The 22670-nt window shown below is 36.6% G+C and overlaps 1 protein-coding gene across 2 annotated transcripts in view; it reads right to left on the bottom strand.

Annotated features, from left to right (window-relative positions):
- LOC102956498 (cytochrome P450 20A1) overlaps positions 1–22670 on the bottom strand; it is a 73771-nt gene that overhangs the window by 11300 nt on the left and 39801 nt on the right. For both annotated transcript variants that reach the window (XM_042995117.1, XM_042995118.1), the window contains exons 6-11: positions 22260–22338; positions 17513–17628; positions 16416–16470; positions 13374–13494; positions 7946–8057; positions 6179–6243 (exon numbers count right to left, since the gene is read on the bottom strand). In XM_042995117.1, the coding sequence (XP_042851051.1) occupies positions 6179–6243; positions 7946–8057; positions 13374–13494; positions 16416–16470; positions 17513–17628; positions 22260–22338 (548 nt within the window). The remainder of the gene's footprint in view (positions 1–6178; positions 6244–7945; positions 8058–13373; positions 13495–16415; positions 16471–17512; positions 17629–22259; positions 22339–22670) is intronic.

Below are 22670 nucleotides of genomic sequence, written 5' to 3'. Positions count from 1 at the left end.
CTTTTCATCTTTTCTCCCCTCAGAGAGTCCCCCTTAAAATTTCTTGCAGGGCTGGTTTAGTGGTCACAAACTCCTTTAATTTTTGTCCGGGAAACTTTTTATCTCTTCTATTTTGAATAACAGCCTTGCTGGATAAAGAATTCTTGGCTGCATATTTTTCTGACTCAGCACATTGAATATATCCTGCCACTCCTTTCTGGCCTGCCAAGTTTCTGTGGGTAGGTCTGCTGCAAACCTGATCTGTCTTCCCTTGTAGGTTAGGGAATTTTTTTCCCTTACTGCTTTCATGATTCTCTCCTTGCCTGAGTATTTTGTGAATCTGACTTTTGTGATATGGTATTTTGTGATATGCCTTGTTGATGGTCGATTTTTGTTGAATCTAATGGGGGTCCTCTGTGCTTCCTGGATTTTGATGTCTGTGTCTTTCCCCAGGTTAGGAAAGTTTTCTGCTATGATTTGCTCACATAACCCTTCTACCCTCATTTCTGTCTCTTCCTCTTCTGGGACCCCTATGATTTTGATGTTGTTCCTTTTTAATGAGTCACTGATTTCTCTGATTCTTAAATCGTGCTCTTTTGCCTTAACCTCCCTTTTTTTTCTGCTTCATTATTCTCTGTAAGTTTGTCCTCTATATAGCTGAGTCTCTGTTCTGCCTCATCCAGCCTTGCCGCTGTGGCATCCATCTGTGACTGCAGCTCAGTTATAGCATTTTTTATTTCATTCTGACTAGTTTTTACTTCTTTTATCTCTGCAGAAAGGGATTCTAATCTATTTTTGACTCCGGCTAGTATTCTTATTATCTTGATTCTAAATTCTGGTTCAGACATCTTGCTTATACCTGTGTTGGTTAAATCCCTGGCTGTCGTTTCTTTGTGCTCCTTTGGGGTGAATTCCTGCTGAATTCTGTGCTTCAGGTTGTGCAGATTGTTGTGTTAATCATCCAATCAGTTTTCTAGGTGTGCAGGATGGTTTAGTGTTGGTCTGTCTGTATTTCATGGACACAAGACACACAAAAAACTTCCATGCTGTTCCACCATCTTGGCTCCTCCAATCTATACCACATCTTCTTTATCTATTCATCTATTGATGGACACTTGTGCTGCTTCCATACATTGGTTATTGTAAATAATGCTGCTATAAACACAGGAATACATATATCCCTCTGAATTAGTATGTTTGTATTCTTTGGGTAAGTACCTAGTAGTGGAATTACTGGATCATAGGGTATTTAGTTCCTTTTTTAATCTTTTGAGGAACCTCCATGTTGTCTTCCACAATGGCTGTACCAGTTTACAGTACCAACAACAGTGCAAGAGGGTTTTTTTTCTTCTCCACATCCTTGCCAACACATGATGTTTCTTGAGTTTTTGGTTTCCACCATCCTGACAGGTGTAAGGTGATATCTCATTGTGGGTTTTGATTTGCATTTCCTTAGGATGAGTAATGTTAAACATCTTTTCATGTGTCTGTTGGTCATCTGTATGTCTTGTTGGGGAAATATCTGTTCATTTCTTCTGCCCATTTTTAATTTTTTTTTTAAATTATTTTTTTAATGTTTATATTGAGAGACAGAGAGTGTGAGTGGGGGAGGGGCAGAGAGAGAGAGAGGGACAGAATCCCAAGCAGGCTCTGCACTGACAGCACAGGAGACTGACATGGGACTTGGTCTCACAAACCGTTGAGGTCATGTCCTGAACCGAAATCAAGAGTTGCATACTTAACCAACTGAGTCACCCAAGTGCCCCTTCTGCCCATTTGTTGGTTATTTGGGTTTTGAGTGTTGAGTTGTAGAAGTTCTTTACATATTTTGGATACTAACTCTTTATCAGATATGTTATTGGCAAATATCTTCTCCCATTCAGTAGGCTGTCTTTTAGTTTGTTGGTTGTTTCCTTTGCTGTGCAGAAGTTTTTTATTTTGATGTAGTCCCAATATTTTATTTTGTTTTTGTTTCCCTCACCTCAGAAGACATATCTAGGAGGAGTTGCTACAACCAACTTCAGAGAAATTACTGTCTCTCTTCTAGAACTTTTATGGTTTCAGGTCTCATATTTAGTTCCTTAATCCATTTTGAGTTATTTTTGTGTATGGTGTAAGAAAGTGGTCCAGTTTTAGGACACCTGGGTGGCTCAGTCAGCTAAGGGTCCTACTTCGGCTCAGGTCATGATCTTGCCATTCACGAGTTTGAGCCCCGCATCAGGCTCTGTGCTGACAGCTCAGAGGCTAGAGCCTGCTTCAGGTTCTGTGTCTCCCTCTCTCTCTGTCCTTCCCGCACTCACGCTCTGTCTCTCAAAAATGAATAAATGTTAAAAAAAATGTTAGAAAGTGGTCCGGTTTCATTGTTTTGCATATAGCTGTCCAGTTTTCCCAACATCATTTATTGAAGAGACTGTCTTTCCCCACTGTGGGTATTCTTACCTCCTTTATTGTAGATTAATTGACCACATAAGTATGAGTTTATTTCTACCTCCAATTTTGTTCCATTGATCAATGTGCCTATTTTTGTGCCAGTATCATACTGTTGATTATTACAACTTTGTTGTAACTTCAAATCTGGGATTGTAATACCTATAGCTTCGTCTTCTTTCTTAAGACTGCTTTGGCTATTTTGGCTACTCATTATTCCATACAACTTTTAGGATTATCTATTCTAGTTCTGTGAAAAACACTACTGGTATTTTTTTCAAGAATAAAAAAAAATTTTTTTTAATGTTTATTTATTTTTTGAGAGAGCAAGAGAGACTGTGAGTGGAGAAGGAGCAGAAAGAAAGAGGGAGACACAGAATCCAAAGCAGGCTATAGGCTCTGAGCTGCTAGCACAGAGCCCAAAAGGAGGCTCAAACCCACAGACCATGATATCATGACCTGAGCTGAAGTCGGATGCGCAACCCAGAAAGCCACCTAGGCACCCCGTTTTGTAAAGATTTTTTTAAAGTAATCTCCACACCCTACATGGGGATTGAACTCACAACCACGAGATTAAGAGCCACACACACCACTGACCAAGCCAGCCAGGTGTCCCACTACTGGTATTTTGATAGGTATTGAATTGAATTAGATTGCTTTGGGTAGTATAGGCATTTTAACAGTATTCTTCCAGTCCATGGGCATGATACACCTTTCTATTTATATATATCTTCAATTTCCTTCGTTAGTGTCTTATAGTTTTCAGAGCATAGGTTCTTCAATCCTTGGTTAAATTTATCCCTAGGTTTTAGTTTTGTTTTTTGTTTTTTTTAATGTAATTGTAAATCGGATTGTTTTCTTAATTTCTCTTTCTGGTAGTTCATTATTAGTGTACAGAAATGCTACAGATTTCTGTATATTAATTTTGTATCCTGAAGCTTTACTGAATTTATTAGTTCTAGTAGTTTTTTGATGGAGTGTTTAGGGTTTTCTATATATAATATCATGAGATGTGCAAATAGCAACAGTTTTATTTCTTCCTTACCAATTTGGATGCCTTTTATTTATTTTTCTTGTCTGACTGCTGTGGCTAGGGCTTCCAGTACTATGTTGAATATAAGTGGTGAGACTGAACATCTCTGTTTGCTTTGTTTTTTTAATGTTTATTTATTTTTGAGAGAAAGAGACAGAGCATGAGTGGGAAAGAGGCAGAGAGAGGGAGACACAGACTATGAAGCAGGCTCAGGCTCTGAGCTGTCAGCACAGAGTCTGATGTGGGGCTCGAACTCATGAGCCATGAGATCATGATGTGACCTGAAGTCGGATGCTTAACCGACTGAGCCACCCAGGTGCCCCTGTCTTGTTCTTGATCTTAGAGGGAAAGCTTTCTGTTCTTCACCACTGAGGATGATGTGGGCTGTGGGTCTGTCCTATATGGACTTTATTATGTTGAATTATATTCTTTGGCTACTCGAGGCCTTTTGTCATTTCATACAAGTTTTAAGATTACTTGTTCTAGTTCTGTGTAAAATAATATTGGTATTTTGATTATGGATCGCACTTTGTCAATGTGAAAGCAGTCAAACCCCTTCCAGATAAAGACTGAAATATGGGCATTTGCCCGCCTCCTTTGGATTGAACTCTGGGGGCTAGCCACAGTAAGTACCTGCATGCCTATTAACAACTACTTCTTTGTTTGCTATTATCCTATGGAAATTATGAATACGAGAACCCAAGCTATCACAGGTAATTTGGGGCATATCCCTCAGATAGCAGCTGTAAAAGTTAGGCCACTAAATGTGTGCTAAGGGAGAGTCCTCTGACATGGTTTTATTGTTGGGGTGAATTGGAAGTGGGGTTAGGTCATGCCCACTTGCTCCCCTAGGTTTCAGGAAGGATCATGGCCATTACAGGGAGATGTGTGCTAGACCCTCAGGCAGCAGCTTCTAAAATTTCCAGTCAAACTCCTTCCTCTGTGCTGAGCCCTAGAGGAAAAGCCACAGCAAGTGCTATGCTCCCATTGTGCACCATTAAGAATTGTTTCTTGGAGGTGGGGGGGAGCCTGCTTCTGTGGTATAAGCCTGTGGGACTCATCAACACAAGCCCTGGTGGCTTTTAGAGCTACATGCTTTGGAAACCCAAATCTCAGGTGAGAGTCTTCAATTTGGGGCAGTAAGAGTACAGTCCAAACCCTTTGATCCTCAGGGAGAAGCTGGCAGTTGGGGGTTCCCTCCCAATTATATGGCACTGTGCTGGGGGTAGGTTTATGGTAAGAGTGTGCCTCATCCTTTCCTACACATTTTAATGTGGATATTTTCTCATTTGCCCCATTGTTTTGGAGTCACTAAGCTAGTTTCTGGATTTCTCTCAGAGGGATTTGCTCCATGCATGGCAACATTGAGTGCTGCCATGTTTCCGGAGGGAAATTCAGGAGCCTGCTATGTCACCATTTGGTCCCAGTCCACACTGAGGTTTTGACATTTGTCTTCATTCTTTTCAGCTGAGAATTTTGTATTAGTCTGGTTTTTAAAGTTGATAATATTTCATCCTTTACTATAGAGTAGTATTTACATTATTGTCCATTAAAATCATAGAATTTGACCCGGATTTTCTTGCTCTGACATATTGCCAATATGGTAATAGTAATATTTCTATGCATTTCTTTTTATAAATAAATCATATCCAGACATTTTTCTATAGGGAGAATGTGTTAACATCAGTTACTCAAAAAGAAAACTTCTAAAAACCATAATGAACTACTGAGAATCCCTGAAAAACAGCCTGGCAGTTTCTTACAAAACTAAACATGCACTAGCCATATGACCCAGCAATTGCACTCTTGGGCATTTATCCCAAGGAAATGAAGCCTTATGTTCACACAAAAACCCTTACATGAATGTTCAAAGCAGCTTCATTACCAAAACAACCCAAATGTTCTCCAGTGGGTGAAAGGTTGAACAACTCTGGTATATCCATATAATAGAATACTATGCAGTTCTAAAACAATAGGAAACATATTACGTTGACCTCAAGAGCATTAGATTTAGGGACACCTGGGTGGCTCGGTCACTTAAGTGTCCAACTCTTTAAATTCGCTTAGAGGGGCGCCTGGGTGGCTCAGTCGGTTAAGTGGCCGACTTTGGCTCAGGTCATGATCTCGCAGTCAGTGAGTTCAAGCCCCGCGTCGGGCTCTGTGCTGACAGCTCAGAGCCTGGAGCCTGTTTCAGATTCTGTGTCTCCCTCTCCCTGACCCTCCCCCGTTCATGCTCTGTCTCTCTTTCTCAAAAATAAATAAACATTAAATAAATAAATAAATAAATAAATAAATAAATAAATAAATAAATGCTCTGTCTCTCTGTCTCAAAAATAAATAAACATTAAATAAATAAATAAATAAATAAATTCGCTTAGGTCACGATCCCAGGGTTGTGGAACCAAGCCCCGTGTCAGACTCCATGCTGATCACGGAGATCGCTTAAGATTCTCTCCCTCCTCTCTCTTTGCCCTTCCTCCTGCTCACACTAGCGTTCTCTTTCTCTCTCAATAAATAAATAAACCTTAAAAAAAAGTGATAATAGGAGAGACAAAGAGAAACAGATAGCAGATTCATGAATGAAATAGTGAACAGAAGATATAAAGAGAAAGCAGTGGCTTTCTTATGTTATATCACTGTCACATATTAAATTTTCTCCTCAAAATTTAGAAAAGGAATGCAAAACATACAAACACATGAAAATCAATAATCACAAGGATAAAAAAAGATATTTCATACTTGTGTGGTAACGGCCAAGTACTGGGATCCTGAAGTACCACACCAAGGGCATAAAGAACAAGAGTCTGCAAAAAAAAATTACTCTAGTTAGTAAAGGTCTAACAGAGATGAAGTGACTGCCAGAAAGCCGACTCATCCTAAATGCTCTTTTAATACAGATAATGAATACAGAATAAAAATAGAAAGTAAAAGAAGAAAACACAGGCCATTATTTTGATGATTTTATAGTGGGGAAGGCCTCCCTAAGTTTGTCAAAATCTGGAAGTCATAAAGGAATAACAGATTTAACTATGAAAATTTAAAACCTGCATCCAGTTAAAACAAAACAAACCAGACCAAAATCACCAGTGAAAGATAAATAATAAGAAACACATAAGTGTTTAATAAATAAAATAATAAGAAAAACACATTTCCCATATAATTGATAGTTAGTATGTACAATACACAAAAAGACATTTAAGCTTACTAGAAGAAAGAGTAAGTTAGAAGCACGTAATTCACAAAAGAATAAATACAAACTTTTAAATATGTATGAAAAGCTGCTCAATCATTCCAATGATCAGGGAAAAGCAAATTAAAATAATGATATAGTATGTCATATAAGAAATGTGTAAAAAGTTCATAAATCCTGAAGTGGTAAGGATATGGAGAGAAAAAGCATTCTCATACACTGTTGCTAAAAATATAAACTTTTTTAGAGGGCAACTTAAATTTAATATACATAAGCAGTTTGACCCCAAAGCTCTTATTTCTAAGGCTCTCTCTACTCAATACCTATACAAGTATACAGTCTGTAATAACAAAACAAATGATGTCAATCTAAATTTCAACCAATGGAGACTGCTTAAATAAACTACACAACACACTCATACAATGGAATACTCTACATCCATTAAAAGTAATGAGTTGGATCTGTATTAAATACCAGTTGTACTAATAGTCATGATACACTTAATTAAAGAAGCAAATTAATGAAGGATATATGAAAAACAACCTTTCACATATAAATTCAGTTTTTAAAATACATACATATGGGGCGCCTGGGTGGCTCAGTCGGTTAAGCGTCCGACTTCGGCTCAGGTCATGATCTCGCGGTTCGTGAGTTCAAGCCCTGCGTTGGGCTCTGTGCTGACAGCTCAGAGCCTGGAGCCTGTTTCATATTCTGTGTCTCCCTCTCTCTCTCTGACCCTCCCCCGTTCATGCTCTGTCTCTCTCTGTCTCAAAAATAAATAAACGTTAAAAAAAAATTAAAAAAATAAAATAAAATACATACATATATGTATATTACACACACAGAGTAATATACATACATAGAAAAAGATCTACAAAAATACTTTAGTATTACTAGTAGCACACATGAGGAAGGAAGCCTTTCTATTATTTAGACTTTAAAACAGCATATGTTATTATCATTTAAAATAACTGTGTCCTTCATTTATTTTATTTGTTTATTTATTTTGAGAGAGTGAGAGTGAGTGAGCACAAGTGGGGGAAGAGCAGAGAGTAGGACAGAGAGAAAGAATCCCAAGCAGAGTTAACACTGTGAGTGCAGAGCCCAACATGGGGCTTGAACCCACGAACCATGAGATCATGACCTGAACCAAAGTCAGACACTTAACCAACTGAGCCACCCAGGTACCCCGTGTCTTTGATTTAATAACAGGTATAATTTATTGGACATTTTAGACAATACAATTTAAAAATACACACTAAAAGAGTTGAAAAGAACAACTAGATGAGTTAGTAAGTATAACAAATATTTCCTACCTCTCTAGGAATAATAAATTTGTCAACCTTTCCTTCAATATCTTGAAGCCGGGCAGAAACTGGAGTCAGTTTGGCAGTCCGAACTGTTTCACAAAGTACTTGCCGACAATATCTGTTTAAAAAAAACATTTTTACAGATTTTTACTCTGGGAGAGGCAGTTTGAAATGTACATACATTTTAAAATGTCATTCAACAACTTTAATAATCTTCCTAATTTGAAATAGTCACATCATAATTCTAATGTGTTTTTTTTTTTAATTTTTTTTTTTAACGTTTATTTATTTTTGAGACAGAGAGAGACAGAGCATGAACGGGGGAGGGTCACAGAGAGAGGGAGACACAGAATCTGAAACAGGCTCCAGGCTCTGAGCTGTCGGCACAGAGCACAACGCGGGGCTCGAACTCATGGACCGCGAGATCGTGACCTGAGCTGAAGTCGGACGCTTAACCGACCGAGCCACCCAGGCGCCCCAATTCTAATGTGTTTTAAAATAAGTTATGTATTAGAGGTATATAAAGTCCAGGTAGGTATAAATTTAAACAAATGAAAACAACTTTAAAAGTACCAGAAGAAAACTCAAAACAGTTATTTTTATATTTGAGTGCAAAAATCCTTTATTTTTAAAATAAAATAAAAATAAAAATATTGACACGACAGAAATCATAAAGAAAAATACAAATAATCCAAGTATGAAAATGTAACATATTTGCAATTGTAAGTACAACTGAAAAACAACTAGGAAAAATATTATCACAATGTGTAACAGCTCTTTAAAAATCCATAATTATTGGGGCGTCTAGGTGGCTCACTCAGTTAAGTGTCCGATGCCTGACTTCAGCTGGAGTCATGATCTCATGGTCATGAGATAGAGCCCCAAGTGGGGCTCTGCACTGGGCATGGAGCCTGCTTGAGATTCTTTCTCTCCCTCTGCCCCACCCCAGCTCGTGCTCGCTCGCTCTCTATCTCTTTCTCCCTAAAAAAGAAACAAAAATTTATAAAATAAAAATAAAAATAAAAATAGATAATGAAAATCATCAAACACCCTGACGGAAATATGGACAAACATAAAAAAGTAATTCACATACAACAAAATACAAATGTCCTGCAAACATATGAAGTGATACTCAACCTCTTTAATGGTGGAAAAATTGCCAATTATAGCAAATTAAAAAAAGTTTTTAACGTTTATTCATTTTCGAGACACAGAGACAGAGCATGAGTGGGGGAGGGGTAGAGAGAGAGAGAGAGAGAGAGAGAGAGAGAGAGGGAGACACAGAATCCAAAGCAGGCTCCAGGCTTTGGGCTGCCAGCACAGAGCCTGACGTGGGGCTCGAACTCACAGACCATGAGATCATGACCTGAGCCAAAGTCGGACGCTTAACCAACTGAGCCACCCAGGCACCCCTATAGCAACTTTTTTCTTACTTGACAGATCAGCAAAGATGAAATAGAATGACATTAGACAATACTAATAAAAAATGGGGAAAAGAGGGGTGTCTGGGTGGCTCAGTGGGTTGACTTTCGCTCAGGTCATGATCTCAGGGTTCATGAGTTCAAGCCCCATATCAGGCTCACAACTATGAGTGCAGAGCCTGCTCAGGATCATCTTTCTTCCTCTCTCTCTCTGCCCCTCCCCAGCTTGCGCTCTCTCTCAAAAATAAATATGTTTTTTAAATGGGGAAAAGACATTTATATCCAGTTGTTGGAAATATAAATTGGTACACCCTTTCTGAAGGATAATTTGGCAATGTATAAAAATATTAAGTGTACAACACAATTAGAATAAAAGCTAAAATGTATTGAAATGTTATCATAAGCCAGTTCTATTATATATTCTCTATGCACTATCTCACTTAATCCTTATTTAAACCTCATGGATGCTATTATTATTTTAATTTTACAGATTTTTAGAAATGAGGCAATTTTTTAAAAATTTTTTTCGATTTTTTTTTATTGAGAGAGAGAGAGAGAGAGAGAGAGAGAGTGCAAGGGAGGGGCAGAGAGAGAGGGAGACACAGAATGCAAAGCAGGCTCCAGGCTCTGAGCTGTCAGCAAAGAGCGCAATGTGGGGCTGGAACCCATAAACCACAAGATCATGACCTGAGCCAAAGTCGGATGCCCAACAGACTGAGCCACCCAGGCGACCCATAAAATGAGGCAATTATTTAAGATCAACACAGCAGGGAAGTGGTGTCAACAGAATTCAAACCTAGGTCTGTCTTAGTCCACACCCCCTTATCGTAAATACTAAGTTACTGTATATATCCTTCAATAATAATCTCACTTCTAGGACTTTATTAATAGAAACAATTGGAAATATTAACAAAAATACAAGTGTAGGAAAGTTGGCTGTTTATAATATCTAAAAACAACAAAAACAAAGGAGGCAAATCCTTCCTTTCCTCTTTGAACAAGTATTTATTAGGTACCTACTACATTAGAAGCACCATGTTAGATACTGAACTACAACAGTGAACAAGACAGATACCCACAAAGGGACTCAAAGTCTAGTTGGTAGGGAAAGAGAAGGAGGTAGGGACATCAAGGATGACAATTTAAAAAGCATACTAATGGTTATGATAAAGGAAGTTCAGGGATTTGGGTAACACATGGCATAGCAGGAGCACCTAACTAAAGAAAGGACTTTGCAGAGAAATAAGCATTTTAGGCTGAGACCTGCTGGAAAAAAAAAAAAAAAAAAAAAAAAAAAAAAAAAAGGCGTTAGCTAGAAGACAAAGGAAGAGAGAATCTAGACAAAAGAGTAGTCTGCAAAAGCCAGAAGATAAGAAAGACTACTGCAGCTTTGCAGAAACAAAAGAATTTTAGTATATCTAAATCCTAGATATGAAAAGGTACAAATAAAAAGAGAAAAGATGGGAGAAGAATACAAAGCCCAGCTCTTGGAATGCCTCATAAGCTACACTGGTGAGTTTAAATGTTATCTTAGGGGCAACCAGAAGTCACTGAAGGCTTTTAAATTAGGGAGTCATCTGCCCAGATGCTGACTCCCTAGGTATAGAAAAATCACTAGCACAGTAATTCTCAACATTAGAATTATCTGAGGAGCTTTTGAAAACTGATGCCTGGAGATTGTTGGTATGGAATTGGTCCTAGGTTATCTGTATGTTTAAAGCACCCAGTGTTTACAGTGTGTAGTCACAGCCTCCAGTAGCAATTTGGAAAATGGACTGGAGGGGACCAAGATCCAAGGCTGTTGAAATATCCCATGCAAGTTGATGGTGGTCTGAATAGAGTGAGGGCGATGAAAAGAATTAAAATCAAACTTCCAACTAAAATGTGTTTGGAAAGTACAAACAACAAACCTAATAACTGATTGGATGTGGTGGAGTTATACATATATAAAAACAGTCCATAAAATATTTAGAGAAAAAATTAAATTTACAGAAGATTTATATTTTTATATTTTAAAATATTTTGAAATTTTTTATTTTAAATATATATGTATATATGCACAGAAAAAGCTGGAAAAATAGTAAAAATAGTTAAGAGTTGTTATCTCTTAAGGGTACACTTACAAAAAACCTTCACCTTCTACTTCATACACTTCTGTATTATAAAAACTTCAAAAGACAATTATGTATTACTTTCAAAATGAAAGGTTATGAGGAGCCTAGATGGCTCAGTAAGTTAAGTGTGTGACTTCAGCTCAGGTCATGATCTCATGGTTCGTGAGTTCGAGCCCCACATTGGGCTCTGGGCCGACAGCTCAGAGCCTGGAGCCTCCTTTGGATTCTGGGTCTCTCCCTCTCTCTGCCCCTTCTCCCCTTACACTCTCTCTCTTACTCCCTCAGAAATAAATAAACATTAAAAAATTTAAAAAAATAAAATGAAAGGGTTAAATTTAAGGTAATGAATAAAACTTCCAACATTTTGAGGAATTTGTAAGATAAGTCTCCCTATCTTCTTTTCTATAGTTAAAAGAGGTAAATACAAAGGTAGGGTTGGTCACCTGCTATCCAGACTCAGACTTCAACACCTCAAGCAGTCACAGTTGTTATTAAAAAAAAAATCTTTTTAGGGGCGCGTGGGTGGCTCAGTCAGTTGAGCGACCGACTTTGGCTCAGGTCATGATCTCACAGTTCATGAGTTCGAGCCCGTGTTGGGCTCTATGCTGACAGCTCAGAGCCTGGAGCCTGCTTCTGTTTCTGTGTCTCCCTCTCTCTCTGCCCCTAACCCACTCACATTCTGTCTCTGTCTCTCTCAAAAATAAATAAACATTAAAAAAAATTTTTTTTAATCTTTTTAATTAAGGTATTATTTACATATAAAAATTCATCTATCTCACCTGTACAATTTAATGAACTTTAGTCATTGTGTATAACTGTCTAACCACAACCACAAGCAAAATACAGAACAGTTCCCTCACCCTAAAAACTTTTCTCATTCTCCCTCCTAGTTGATCCCCTCCCTATTCCTGGCCCCAGACAACCACTGATCTACTTTCTATCACTACAGTTTTTTTCCTTTTCCTAGAATTTCACCTTAATGAAATCATATTGTATGCACATTGTATGTGTTTGACTTCTTTCACTTAATAGAATGACATTTATCCACATTGTTGTATATATATTATCATATTTTTTTTTTACTACTTGGTAATATTTCAAGATAACACAATTTGTCTATTCACCAGTTGATCAACATCTGGACTGCTTCTACTTTTTGCTATCATGAATAATATTGCTGTTAAATTGGCATAAAGTTCTCTGTGTGGACATATTTTTTCATTTCTCTTGGGTAAATGCCTTGGAGAATTTTGGGGCTATATGGTTAAGTGTATGTTTAACTGCCACATTGTTTTCCAACAGGACTGTACCATTTTGCATTCCCATCACTAAGGTTCCACTTATTTGAACATCAATGATACTATTTTATACAGTTTAATGTAAAGGTTTCCCAGAACTACCTTATGGTTTTTGTTTTTGTTTTATTTATGAGAGAGAGTGTGAGCGGGGGAGAGAGGCAAAGGGAAAGAGAGAGAATCACAAGTGGGCTCCACACCGAGTGTTGAGCCAAAATCAAAAGTTGGATGCTCGACTGAGCCACCCAGGCACCCCTATCTTATGATTTTAAAGAGCAAATTAAATTATCTAAGTCCTATAAAAATATATACCTTTCCCAGATATTATCATTAGCTTTAAATAAGCTGGTTAAACTTATTAGTGAGAATAAGAAGTTCGTGAGTTCAAGCTCTGCGTTGCCTTGTGCTGACAGCTCAGAGCCTGGAGCCTGCTTCAGATTCTGTGTCTCCCTCTCTCTGTGCCCCTTCTCAGCTTACACTCACACACTCTCTCTCTCAAAAATAATAAACATTAAAAAAATTAAAAAATTAAAAAAAAAAAGATAGTTAAACCAATTCAAATTTACCTTTTAATCATCTCTTCTTCTTTTTATTGTATTCTTACCTGAGCTGCTCAATTTTCTCTGGAGTAATGGGATCCTTCCCCAAAACTTGGTCTATCTCTTCATAAAGTTTTTTCTGAACCTCTTCAGAGGTGGTTAAAAAACAGATTGCCCAGGTGCACACTAAGTAAAAATTTATATTAATAACAATGAAAATAGCTAACTCATAGTTTGGGTACTATTATTATTTTGTTCCTGTATTTTCCTTTTTTTCTGATAGGCAAGATACCTAAATGCTACCAAAAAATAAAACAAGATTATTCACAGGATTTGTACTTCATTGAACAGAACACAAATATTTATAGAACATTCCTAAAGAGACAGTACAATCTGGAAAATTTCTTTCTTAAAAACTGGCAAGTAACTGAAGCCAAAAATGCATTTTAACTTAAGTAAAAATAGTAATGATAATAAATAAACTTCACATCTGAAGGAGTGTTAAATGCTGACAACTGTAACGGACTGTCTGGTTCATCCAATTTTGTGTAATAAAAATACTGATTTATCAGTTCACTCAGGAACCCTAATGAAATGATTCATACAAATCAAAGTAGCAGGAGATTTACCTATAAATCAATACTCTAAATTTTTACTTGTAATGGTAGATACAATGGCTCAAGAATTGGTACCAGTTATTGCTTAGGACAGTGGTTGGTTCTCAAGGTTCTCAAAAACCGCCTGGGAATTGATTGATAGCACAACCCCACATTTCGCAGATTCTGATTCAACAGGTTTAGGAAAGTCCACACATCTATACTTCCAACAAATAACAATTATTTTGATGAACACCAAGATTGGAAGATTATTAAACTTATGGACTTATTTTTGCTTAAAATGGTTTATAGATTATTCACTGAGAAAATGAGAAGATAAGAAAATTACATGATGAACGTAAAACAGAGGTAATAAGAGTAGTTATATTTCCTTTAGAAATCCACTGGGATTGCAAACTATTCAGAGAATGGAACCATTCAGATACATAGTACCTTTTGCCCTAGATTATGCTTGAGATGACTCTATCTATACTACTTTTTCTATGTCAAGTACTTTAAAAAATGCATTAAGTAGTTTCTACCTCCACTTATTAATTATCTCTTTCTTGAACTAAGGGCTGTCTTAAATTTGTTTCAAAGTTACTTTTTTTTAAATGTTTGCTTTATTCACATATTATTCAATTCCGATTCCTGGAAAGGACATAATTCACTTTCTAAGTGTTATTACCATTAAAATTTATAGCTGCCTGGTACTCAATTATTTTTTTTTTTTACTCACATCCAGAGTTTATAAAAGGCACATGAGTAACTGCCTGTCCTTAGCTTTTTCCTACAAAAACTTCTTTATTAGGGTTTTTGAGTGAACTACAGAATTTGTATTTCACAAGTGACATGAAAACTTGTATAGACAGTGCATAATATGTACGCAATTTTACAATATATAGTAATATACAACACTAAAAGAGTACAAGGATATGCACACAGTAGGTACTCATATACCCCACCTTACTGTATCATCACTTAAAATATAATTATATAAGCTTAATAATCTCAAACATTGGTTCTTTTGTAGAACTCCATCAAAAAGTATGACTGAACACAACTTAAATGTAAGATTTTAAGTCACTGAATGTTCTTTAATTATGATACTGAACCAAAGACACAACTGTATATTTGAGAGATACCTAGGAGGTCATCTAGAGCTAAACTCTTATTTTAGAAAAGGGAAAAATGTAAAGCAAGTATCTTGCTCAAAGCTAATTAGTAGTAGAGGAAGGACTTTAAAGTTTCCTACTATCTTGACTCTCAAAAACTTTAGAGATACCTTAAAAAATAACCAACCCATGTGCAAAGAAACTGTGAGTGATAGGCTAAAATCCCCCCTAAAAACTGCAATACCATTAAAACATTAACTTGACTTTGGAAATTGTCACTTATTGTGTTCTGTATCCAGAGCACAACCAATTTAGATTTTTTTGAAGGTCTTTAGCAAAGATATATTTTAATATAGTAAATTTTTTTAATGTTTATTTTTAGTTTTGAGAGAAAGTGTGAGTAGAGAGAGAGAACTCATGAACAGAAGGGAAGAGAGAAAGGTAGAGGCAGGGAGCGGGGAGGGGCAGAGGATCCAAAGCAGGCTCCATGCTGAGGGCAGAGAGCCCCAGGGGGGCTAAGGATGTAGGGCTCAGGCTGGAACCCAGGAACCCTGAGATCATGGCCTGAGGTCAGATGCTTAACCGACTAAGCCACCCAGGTGCCCCTAATGCAGTAAATTTTTAAAACAAGTTAAGTACTTCTAAAAAAAGTTCAATACATTATTTTTGACACATTTGACCTAAATTCCACAACTCTAGATGTCAAAAATTTTATAAGGAAGAAAAATGTATGGGAAGTTTACATTTTGAATCATTGTTTTTAAACAAAGTTGTAAGTGAAATCCTTCAAATGAATAATTTTTTTTCTATTTCACACTGTTATTTTAGTATTTCCTTTAACATTTTATACTAGTATATTTTTAGAAACATACACAGATTTTTATAAACACCATATGAATTAATGGCACTCTGCTAAACTAAAATACAGTAAGGAAACATAGAAACATATCACACATTTTAGAATTTTAAGTAAAAATCACCTTCAATTCTACCAAGAGAGGAGTTCTTTTAAATTGTGATCTCTGTGGCCTATATCCTCTGTTGGTAGACCTTAATAAGAGCAAACTGGATTGGAGTCAAAGAGAAAAGCCGCAGCAGGAAATTGAAAATCTCACTGCTCTGGTTGGAAAAGTGTCAATAGCAGTTCATTTTAAAGGCACTAACTAGAATTCACAATCCATAAACTGTGTCAAGAAATTTATGGCAATGTTCAGAGGTGGCATAGAGCACCTGGGGTTAAAAAAAAAAAAAGGCAGCTGTGTGAATCAAGCCTTTTAAACAAGAATAAAGAAGAAAAGAGACAGGAAATTATAAAGAAGTCTTGCAAACAATGTTTCTTTTGTTTTATCCCTATGTATTTTATAATATCTCTCAAAATAAATCAGTTTATACTTACATTTTGCAGTTATTATGCAACTGGCCAGAGAAAATATCATACTGTCTTCAAGGATCTAGGAAAGAAAACTAAGTTTAGAAAGTGTAAAATGTTTAAGGTGGCCTCTATTAGATCCTATTAAAATAATGTGTAGTATAGAATTAGGGTCAAGGAAAGGAAAAAAAGTCTATTATTTCTTTACAATGTTTTCACTTAAAAAAAGTCTAATGTAAAAACCAATCTAAATACTGTATTGATTTTTTGATGCAATAAACATTTATCAGTAATATCACCGGCTCATGATATGTTTTTTTGCAAATATCACTGGCTCAATCCTATCTTTCTGGCTTGGCCCGATGCAGCAGCAAAGCCTCAAGAACAATGGAGAAGAAGCTGCCATTGTCCTTGGAGCCTTATTCAATTTCTGCACCCATACACATACCCAGCAAACCATTCTATCTCTGAAATTTGCATGCATATTGTGGGCAGAAGATTCCTATAAAGAACAGGTGTGGACTCTTGTTCTTTGCCTGACAACACCACACAGTGGTATGCTGGGGGTAACAGAGGCACCCTGGGAACAAGCCAAGCTGCTATATCTAGTCATTTAGGTAGAGCAGCTTGGCTGATAAAGACTTCTATAAGTCCACAGGGGCACCTGTGTGGCTCAGTTGGTTGGGTATCCAACTTCAGCTCAGGTCATGACCTCACAGACCATGAGTTCGAGCCCCGCATCAGGCTATGTGCTGACAGCTCGTGGCCTGGAGCCTGATTTGGATTCTGTGTCTTCCTCTCTCTCTGCCCCTCCCCTACTTGTGCTCTTCTCTCTCTCTCAAAAATAAACTTAAAAAAAAAAAGACTTATACAAGTCCTCCTCTTTTATGATAGAAGAATTTGGTTCAGTATTTGCTTACTCAATATTAATTAATATACAGCTGATTCAAAGATCTAAATACCTGTACTAACATGAGACTAAAATACCTATACTATTTATAGATGATGTACAATAAAAGAGAAGCCACTAAATTTTAGGAGGGAATCTGGATTAAAGTGAATAAAAAACACACTATACATGTGTGATTATCATTTATTTGATAAACACTGAACAATTACATCACCTGCTGGTCATTAAGGTTCCCTTGTACTAAGGAGTCAATGAAAATATGTTGACTGAAGTTCCTTCCTTTTCGTTCTTTTATGATTTTCTTTAAGATATATTCCAGTTGCATAAGAGCTTAGAGAAGAAATCCAAAAAAATTTAGAATATAAACATTTGTAAAGACTGAATATTTTTTAATATTTTTGTACACTGTTGCTATGTGCAGAACAAAGCTTGCAAAAGTAAAAGAGGTGTAACCAGCAATTTTTAAAAAGCTAATTTATGCTTAAATTCATGAACTTTCTTTTCCTTCTTTTTTGCTAAATTTTACATATAAAAAGCTGTTTAAAGCATGTAGGTACAATTTAAGGAATAATTATAAAGCAAACACCCATAACAGCACCACCTACATCAAGAAGTAGAACTAATGCCAGCACCTGGGAGGCCTCCACACACATAAACCTCTCCTATGATATTATCTACTTTCCTTCTAAATTCTGTCTTTTTAACTCCATTCCTCTCCCACATCAGGCATTTAGGAACAGAAACAGATGTAAAATAATCAGAAAAGTAGATTTATGAAACCAGAAGGATACAGAATAAATAACTGATATCCAACAGTCAAAATTATCCCGAAGTCACTGCTCAGTCTCCATCTTACTTGACCCATCACAGGATTTGATGATGTTGATCACATAGCCTCCAGGTGTAAAATTTTCATTTGAATCTTGGGGTTCCAATGTTCTCCTGGACTCCATACTTACCCTACTTTGCTGCCTGCTCATTCTGTCTCCTTTTGTTGATTCCTTCTCTTGAATTTCTTAATGATATAATGTCCAAGGTCAGGACCGAGTTTTTGAACCTCTTCTCTTTTACTATTACATTCTTTACCTTGATGGTCACTAGTCTCAAGGCTTTAAATACAAGCTATTGACTGAACACTCCCAAATTTATATTTATAGTCAGGAACTCTTTCCCCTTAACTCCAGACTCACGTATCTAACAACCAACTTATTAACCTCTCCACTTAGATGTCTGAAGCATATTAAACATAACATATACACAAATGAACTCTTGATTTTTCTCCACCAAAACTCGATCGTCCTACAGTCTGCCCCCTCTCCTTCATTCTCCAACTACTTCATTCTCCAACTACTCAGGCCTAAAACCTTGGTGTCACCTTCTCTCTTATACCACACAACTAATCTGTCAGTTAATGTTGCTGTTCTATCTCCAAAATACAGAATTATTCTCCCTTACTATTTTTTTTAATTCTATATTTTCTGTTGCCTGCCACCTAGTCCAATCCACATTATTTCTCTTGCCTGTTTCATTGCAATAGCCCCTGAATTAGTCTCTGCTTCTGCTCTAGGTGCCTATAATCCATCACAGCAGCCAGAATGACCCTTTAAAAACATAACCCAGATTGGGGTGACTGGCTGGCTTAGGTGGTAGAGCATGCAACACTTGATTTTAGAGTTATAAACTCAAGCTCCACGTTGGATGTGGAGATTACTTAAAATAAAATCTTTGGGTGCCCCTGGGTGGCTCAGTTGGTTAACTGTCTGACTCTTAATTTCAGCTCAGGTCATAATCTCATGGTTCATGGGAATGAGCCTCACATTAGGCTCTGTGCTGACAGTGCAGAGCCTGCTTGGGATTCTCTCTCTTTCTCTCTCTCTCAAAATAAATAAACATTAAGAAATAGTAAAATAAAGTAAGATCTTCAATAAAATAAAATAAAATAAGATCTTTAAGGAAAAAAAGCAAACATAACTCAGATTATAACTGTTCAAAACCTTCCAGTGGCTTCCTATCTCATAGAACAACCTAGTTTACAATGATCTATATCTCTGACAAAACCTGTCCCTCTCCCCAATCTTTCCGGTCTCATCTCCTTCTATTCCTTTTCTGACTGTCTCCTCTCCAGCCACAAAGTTCCCTGTACACCAAATAAACCAGAATCCCACCTCAAGGACTTTGTAATTACTTTCCCTCTACATGGAATCTCCTTCCTTTGGATATGGAGATATTCACATGATCTGCATTGCCTGGTTTCCAGTGTTAGCTCATAAGTTACCTAATCTCAGTGAGGCCTTTCCTAATAACTAACCCTATTCAAAATTGCAACCTTCTCATCCCTGGCACGCCCTATTCCCCCTCCTGATTTAATTGTCTCCATAGCACTTTTCATCTTTTAACACACTATTCGGTTTACTTATTTAAAATTATTGGGGGCGCCTGGGTGGCTCAGTCAGTTAAGCGTCTGAACTTCAGTTCAAGTCATGACCTCACTCATGGTTCGTGAGTTCAAGCCCTGCATTGGGATCCGTGTTGACAGCGTGGAGCCTGGAGACTGGTTCAGATTCTGTGTCTCCCTCTCTCCCTGACCCTGCCCCGCTCTCTCTCAAAAATAAATAAACGTTAAAAGAAAAATGTTTTAAATACATAAAGTAAAATAAAATAAAATAAAGTAAAATAAAATAAAATGAAATAAAATAATTTGCTGCCTCTTCCCACTAGAATGTGGAGCCACAAGGACAGGAATTGTTTGTTCTGTTCATGGACATCTCTCCAGCACCAAAATCATACCAGAATATTACAGATACTCACTAAATAGTTATAGAGTGACATGAATGTAACACATTAGTGATTAATATGAGAAATTATTAATACTGTACTGCAATGGTTCCCAACTTTGCTACAGATAAGAATCACCTAGGAAGCTTTTTCTAAAAAATCGTAAAGTACAAGTCACACCTCATACCAATTAAATCCGAATGTTTAGGAATGGAAGCCTGGCTTCTATATATATATATATATATATATATATATATATATATATATATATATATATATATTTTTTTTTTTTTTTTTTTTTTTTTAAATAGTTGTTTGTTTGTTTTTAGTGATCTCTACACACAGTGTGGGGCTGGAACTCATGACCTCAAGATCAAGAGCCATATCTCTGCCGACTGAGCCAGCACCCCTTATATTTTTTTAAAGATTCAATGTTTAGCAAAGTTTGGGAACTATTTCGGTACGTTCTCAAACCTACAGGTACATCAAAATAACCCAGAAAGCTTTCATAAAAATATCTGATGCCCAGGGCACCTCTCTCTCAGACTCCAAATAAACTGGCTTAGGGTAGGGCCTGATCTTCACTTTTTTGTCTTAAGTTCCCAAAGTGATTTTAATGTATAGACCAGGTTGGAAATTACTCACTTGAACAAAGGATGCACTGATCCAGCCATGGGATCCCAGTCACATAAACCAACACAGACTCATTTTCAATAAAAGCTCAAATTTTATTTATGCCAATGTTACAACCCAAATAACGCATCATGTTAGACAATCTACTTTTATTTAGAATCAAAGAATGTAAATTATTTTAATTTTGTATAAATTGAACCAATATTTGTGAAATACTTTTTTTATTAAAGGGTATGAATCCTAATGCATCCATCAAGATAATCACAATGATACTGAAAACCAGAGTATAGAAAATATGTCTGTTAAATTGGCTTTTGGGGGCTTACATTGGACCTCAAAGGAATCACTAGAATGGTAAGCCCCATGAGGGCAGGGATTTTTGTCTCCTTCACACAAAATAATGCCTCAATAACATTTGTTGAAAAGAATGAAGGAAGAGAGGCACTTAGCTGGCTCAGTCAGCGGAGCGTGGGACTCTTGATCTCAGGGTTATGAGTTCAAGCCCCATGTTGGGTGTAGAGATTGCTTAAAAAATAAAATCTTTAGAAATAAAAGAAAGAAAGAGAAGGTAGGAAGAGACTACTGGGAAGCAACACTATTATATATGGAAAATAATCCATTTTTTCAATACAGCCCATGTACTTTAATTTACCCTACTTTCAAAAAAAGAACCAAAGCAGCTGAAAATAAAGGCATTAAAGTATTACAATCACAGGGGCACCTGGGTGGCTCAGTCGGTTGAGCGTCCAGCTTCGGCTCAGGTCATGATCTCACGGTTTGTGAGTTCAAACCCTGCATCAGGCTCTGTACTGACAGCTCAGAGCCTGGAGCCTGCTTCAGATTCTGTGTCTCCCTCTCGCTCTGCCCCTCCCCTGCTCGTGCTCTGTCTCTCAAAGATAAGTAAACATTAAAAAAAATTTTTTTAAGTATTACAATCATAAAATTACTGACAGAAAATAAAAGGGAGAATAATTTTGTGCAGCTTTCATAAATTAAAATTGTTATTTTCCTGTGCAAATTTTATAAAGTTATAACCAATGCCCAACAATTTTGAAAATATTTTTACTCAACGTTATAATAGCAAGACTTTTTACATAGCTACATTTTTTACAAAAATCTATACAACATTTAAGTTGATAATATTTCCTTAGTAATTCCTACATTGTTGGACATCTAGATTGCTTCTCGTTTTCTACTTAGCACTACAAAGCACTACAAAAAAATATTCATGATTTTTTTCTTCTTTTAGATAATTTCATTTATTATTTATGACTTTAATATGTATTATCAAATTGCTTTCCCAGGACTGTACCTTACATTTTCCTATAGGCTATACCAACCTCATTCTACAGTGAGTACTAGAGCTTTGTTTACTGATTCACTGCTTTTTCCTCTTTTGTTAAAGAAAAACCTTAAATATAGGAAACACAGGAGAAAAATATAAAGAGAGAAAATATAAATGACCTATAATCTCATGATTCAGAGACAACCTTATTAAAATTGGGGCACATATCCTTTTGTCCTTACTATAATTTAAGAGTAGTAAAACTTACCATCTTCATATTGTTTTTTCCGAGTTATACTTTTATCAAGTGATCCATCTAAAAAGCCTTTTCCAATTTCAGACCAAACCTGAAAATAGAAAAACATACCTATTATCTTAATAAAGTACATTTTCTAAAGAATGACATGCAATCTAAGCTAATAATTGAGGATTTCGTATCTTACCAACAGATCTGATAATTAAGCTCTCCCTTTTAAAATTGGGCTAATCGGGGCACCTGGGTGGCCTAGTCAGTTAAGCATGCAACTCTGGATCTTGGCTCAGGTCATGATCTCACGGTTTATGAGTTTGAACCCTGCATCCGGCTCTGTGCTGACAATGCGGAGCCTGTTTGGGATCCTCTCACTCTCTGCCTCTCCCTCTCTCTCAAAATAAATATACACATAAAAAAAAAATTTTG

The sequence above is a fragment of the Panthera tigris genome, chromosome C1 (genome assembly GCF_018350195.1).
Source record: "Panthera tigris isolate Pti1 chromosome C1, P.tigris_Pti1_mat1.1, whole genome shotgun sequence".
Lineage (NCBI taxonomy): Eukaryota > Metazoa > Chordata > Mammalia > Carnivora > Felidae > Panthera > Panthera tigris.
The sequence above is the reverse complement of the archived record's forward strand: the minus strand, read 5'-3'. Positions and strand labels throughout refer to the sequence as shown.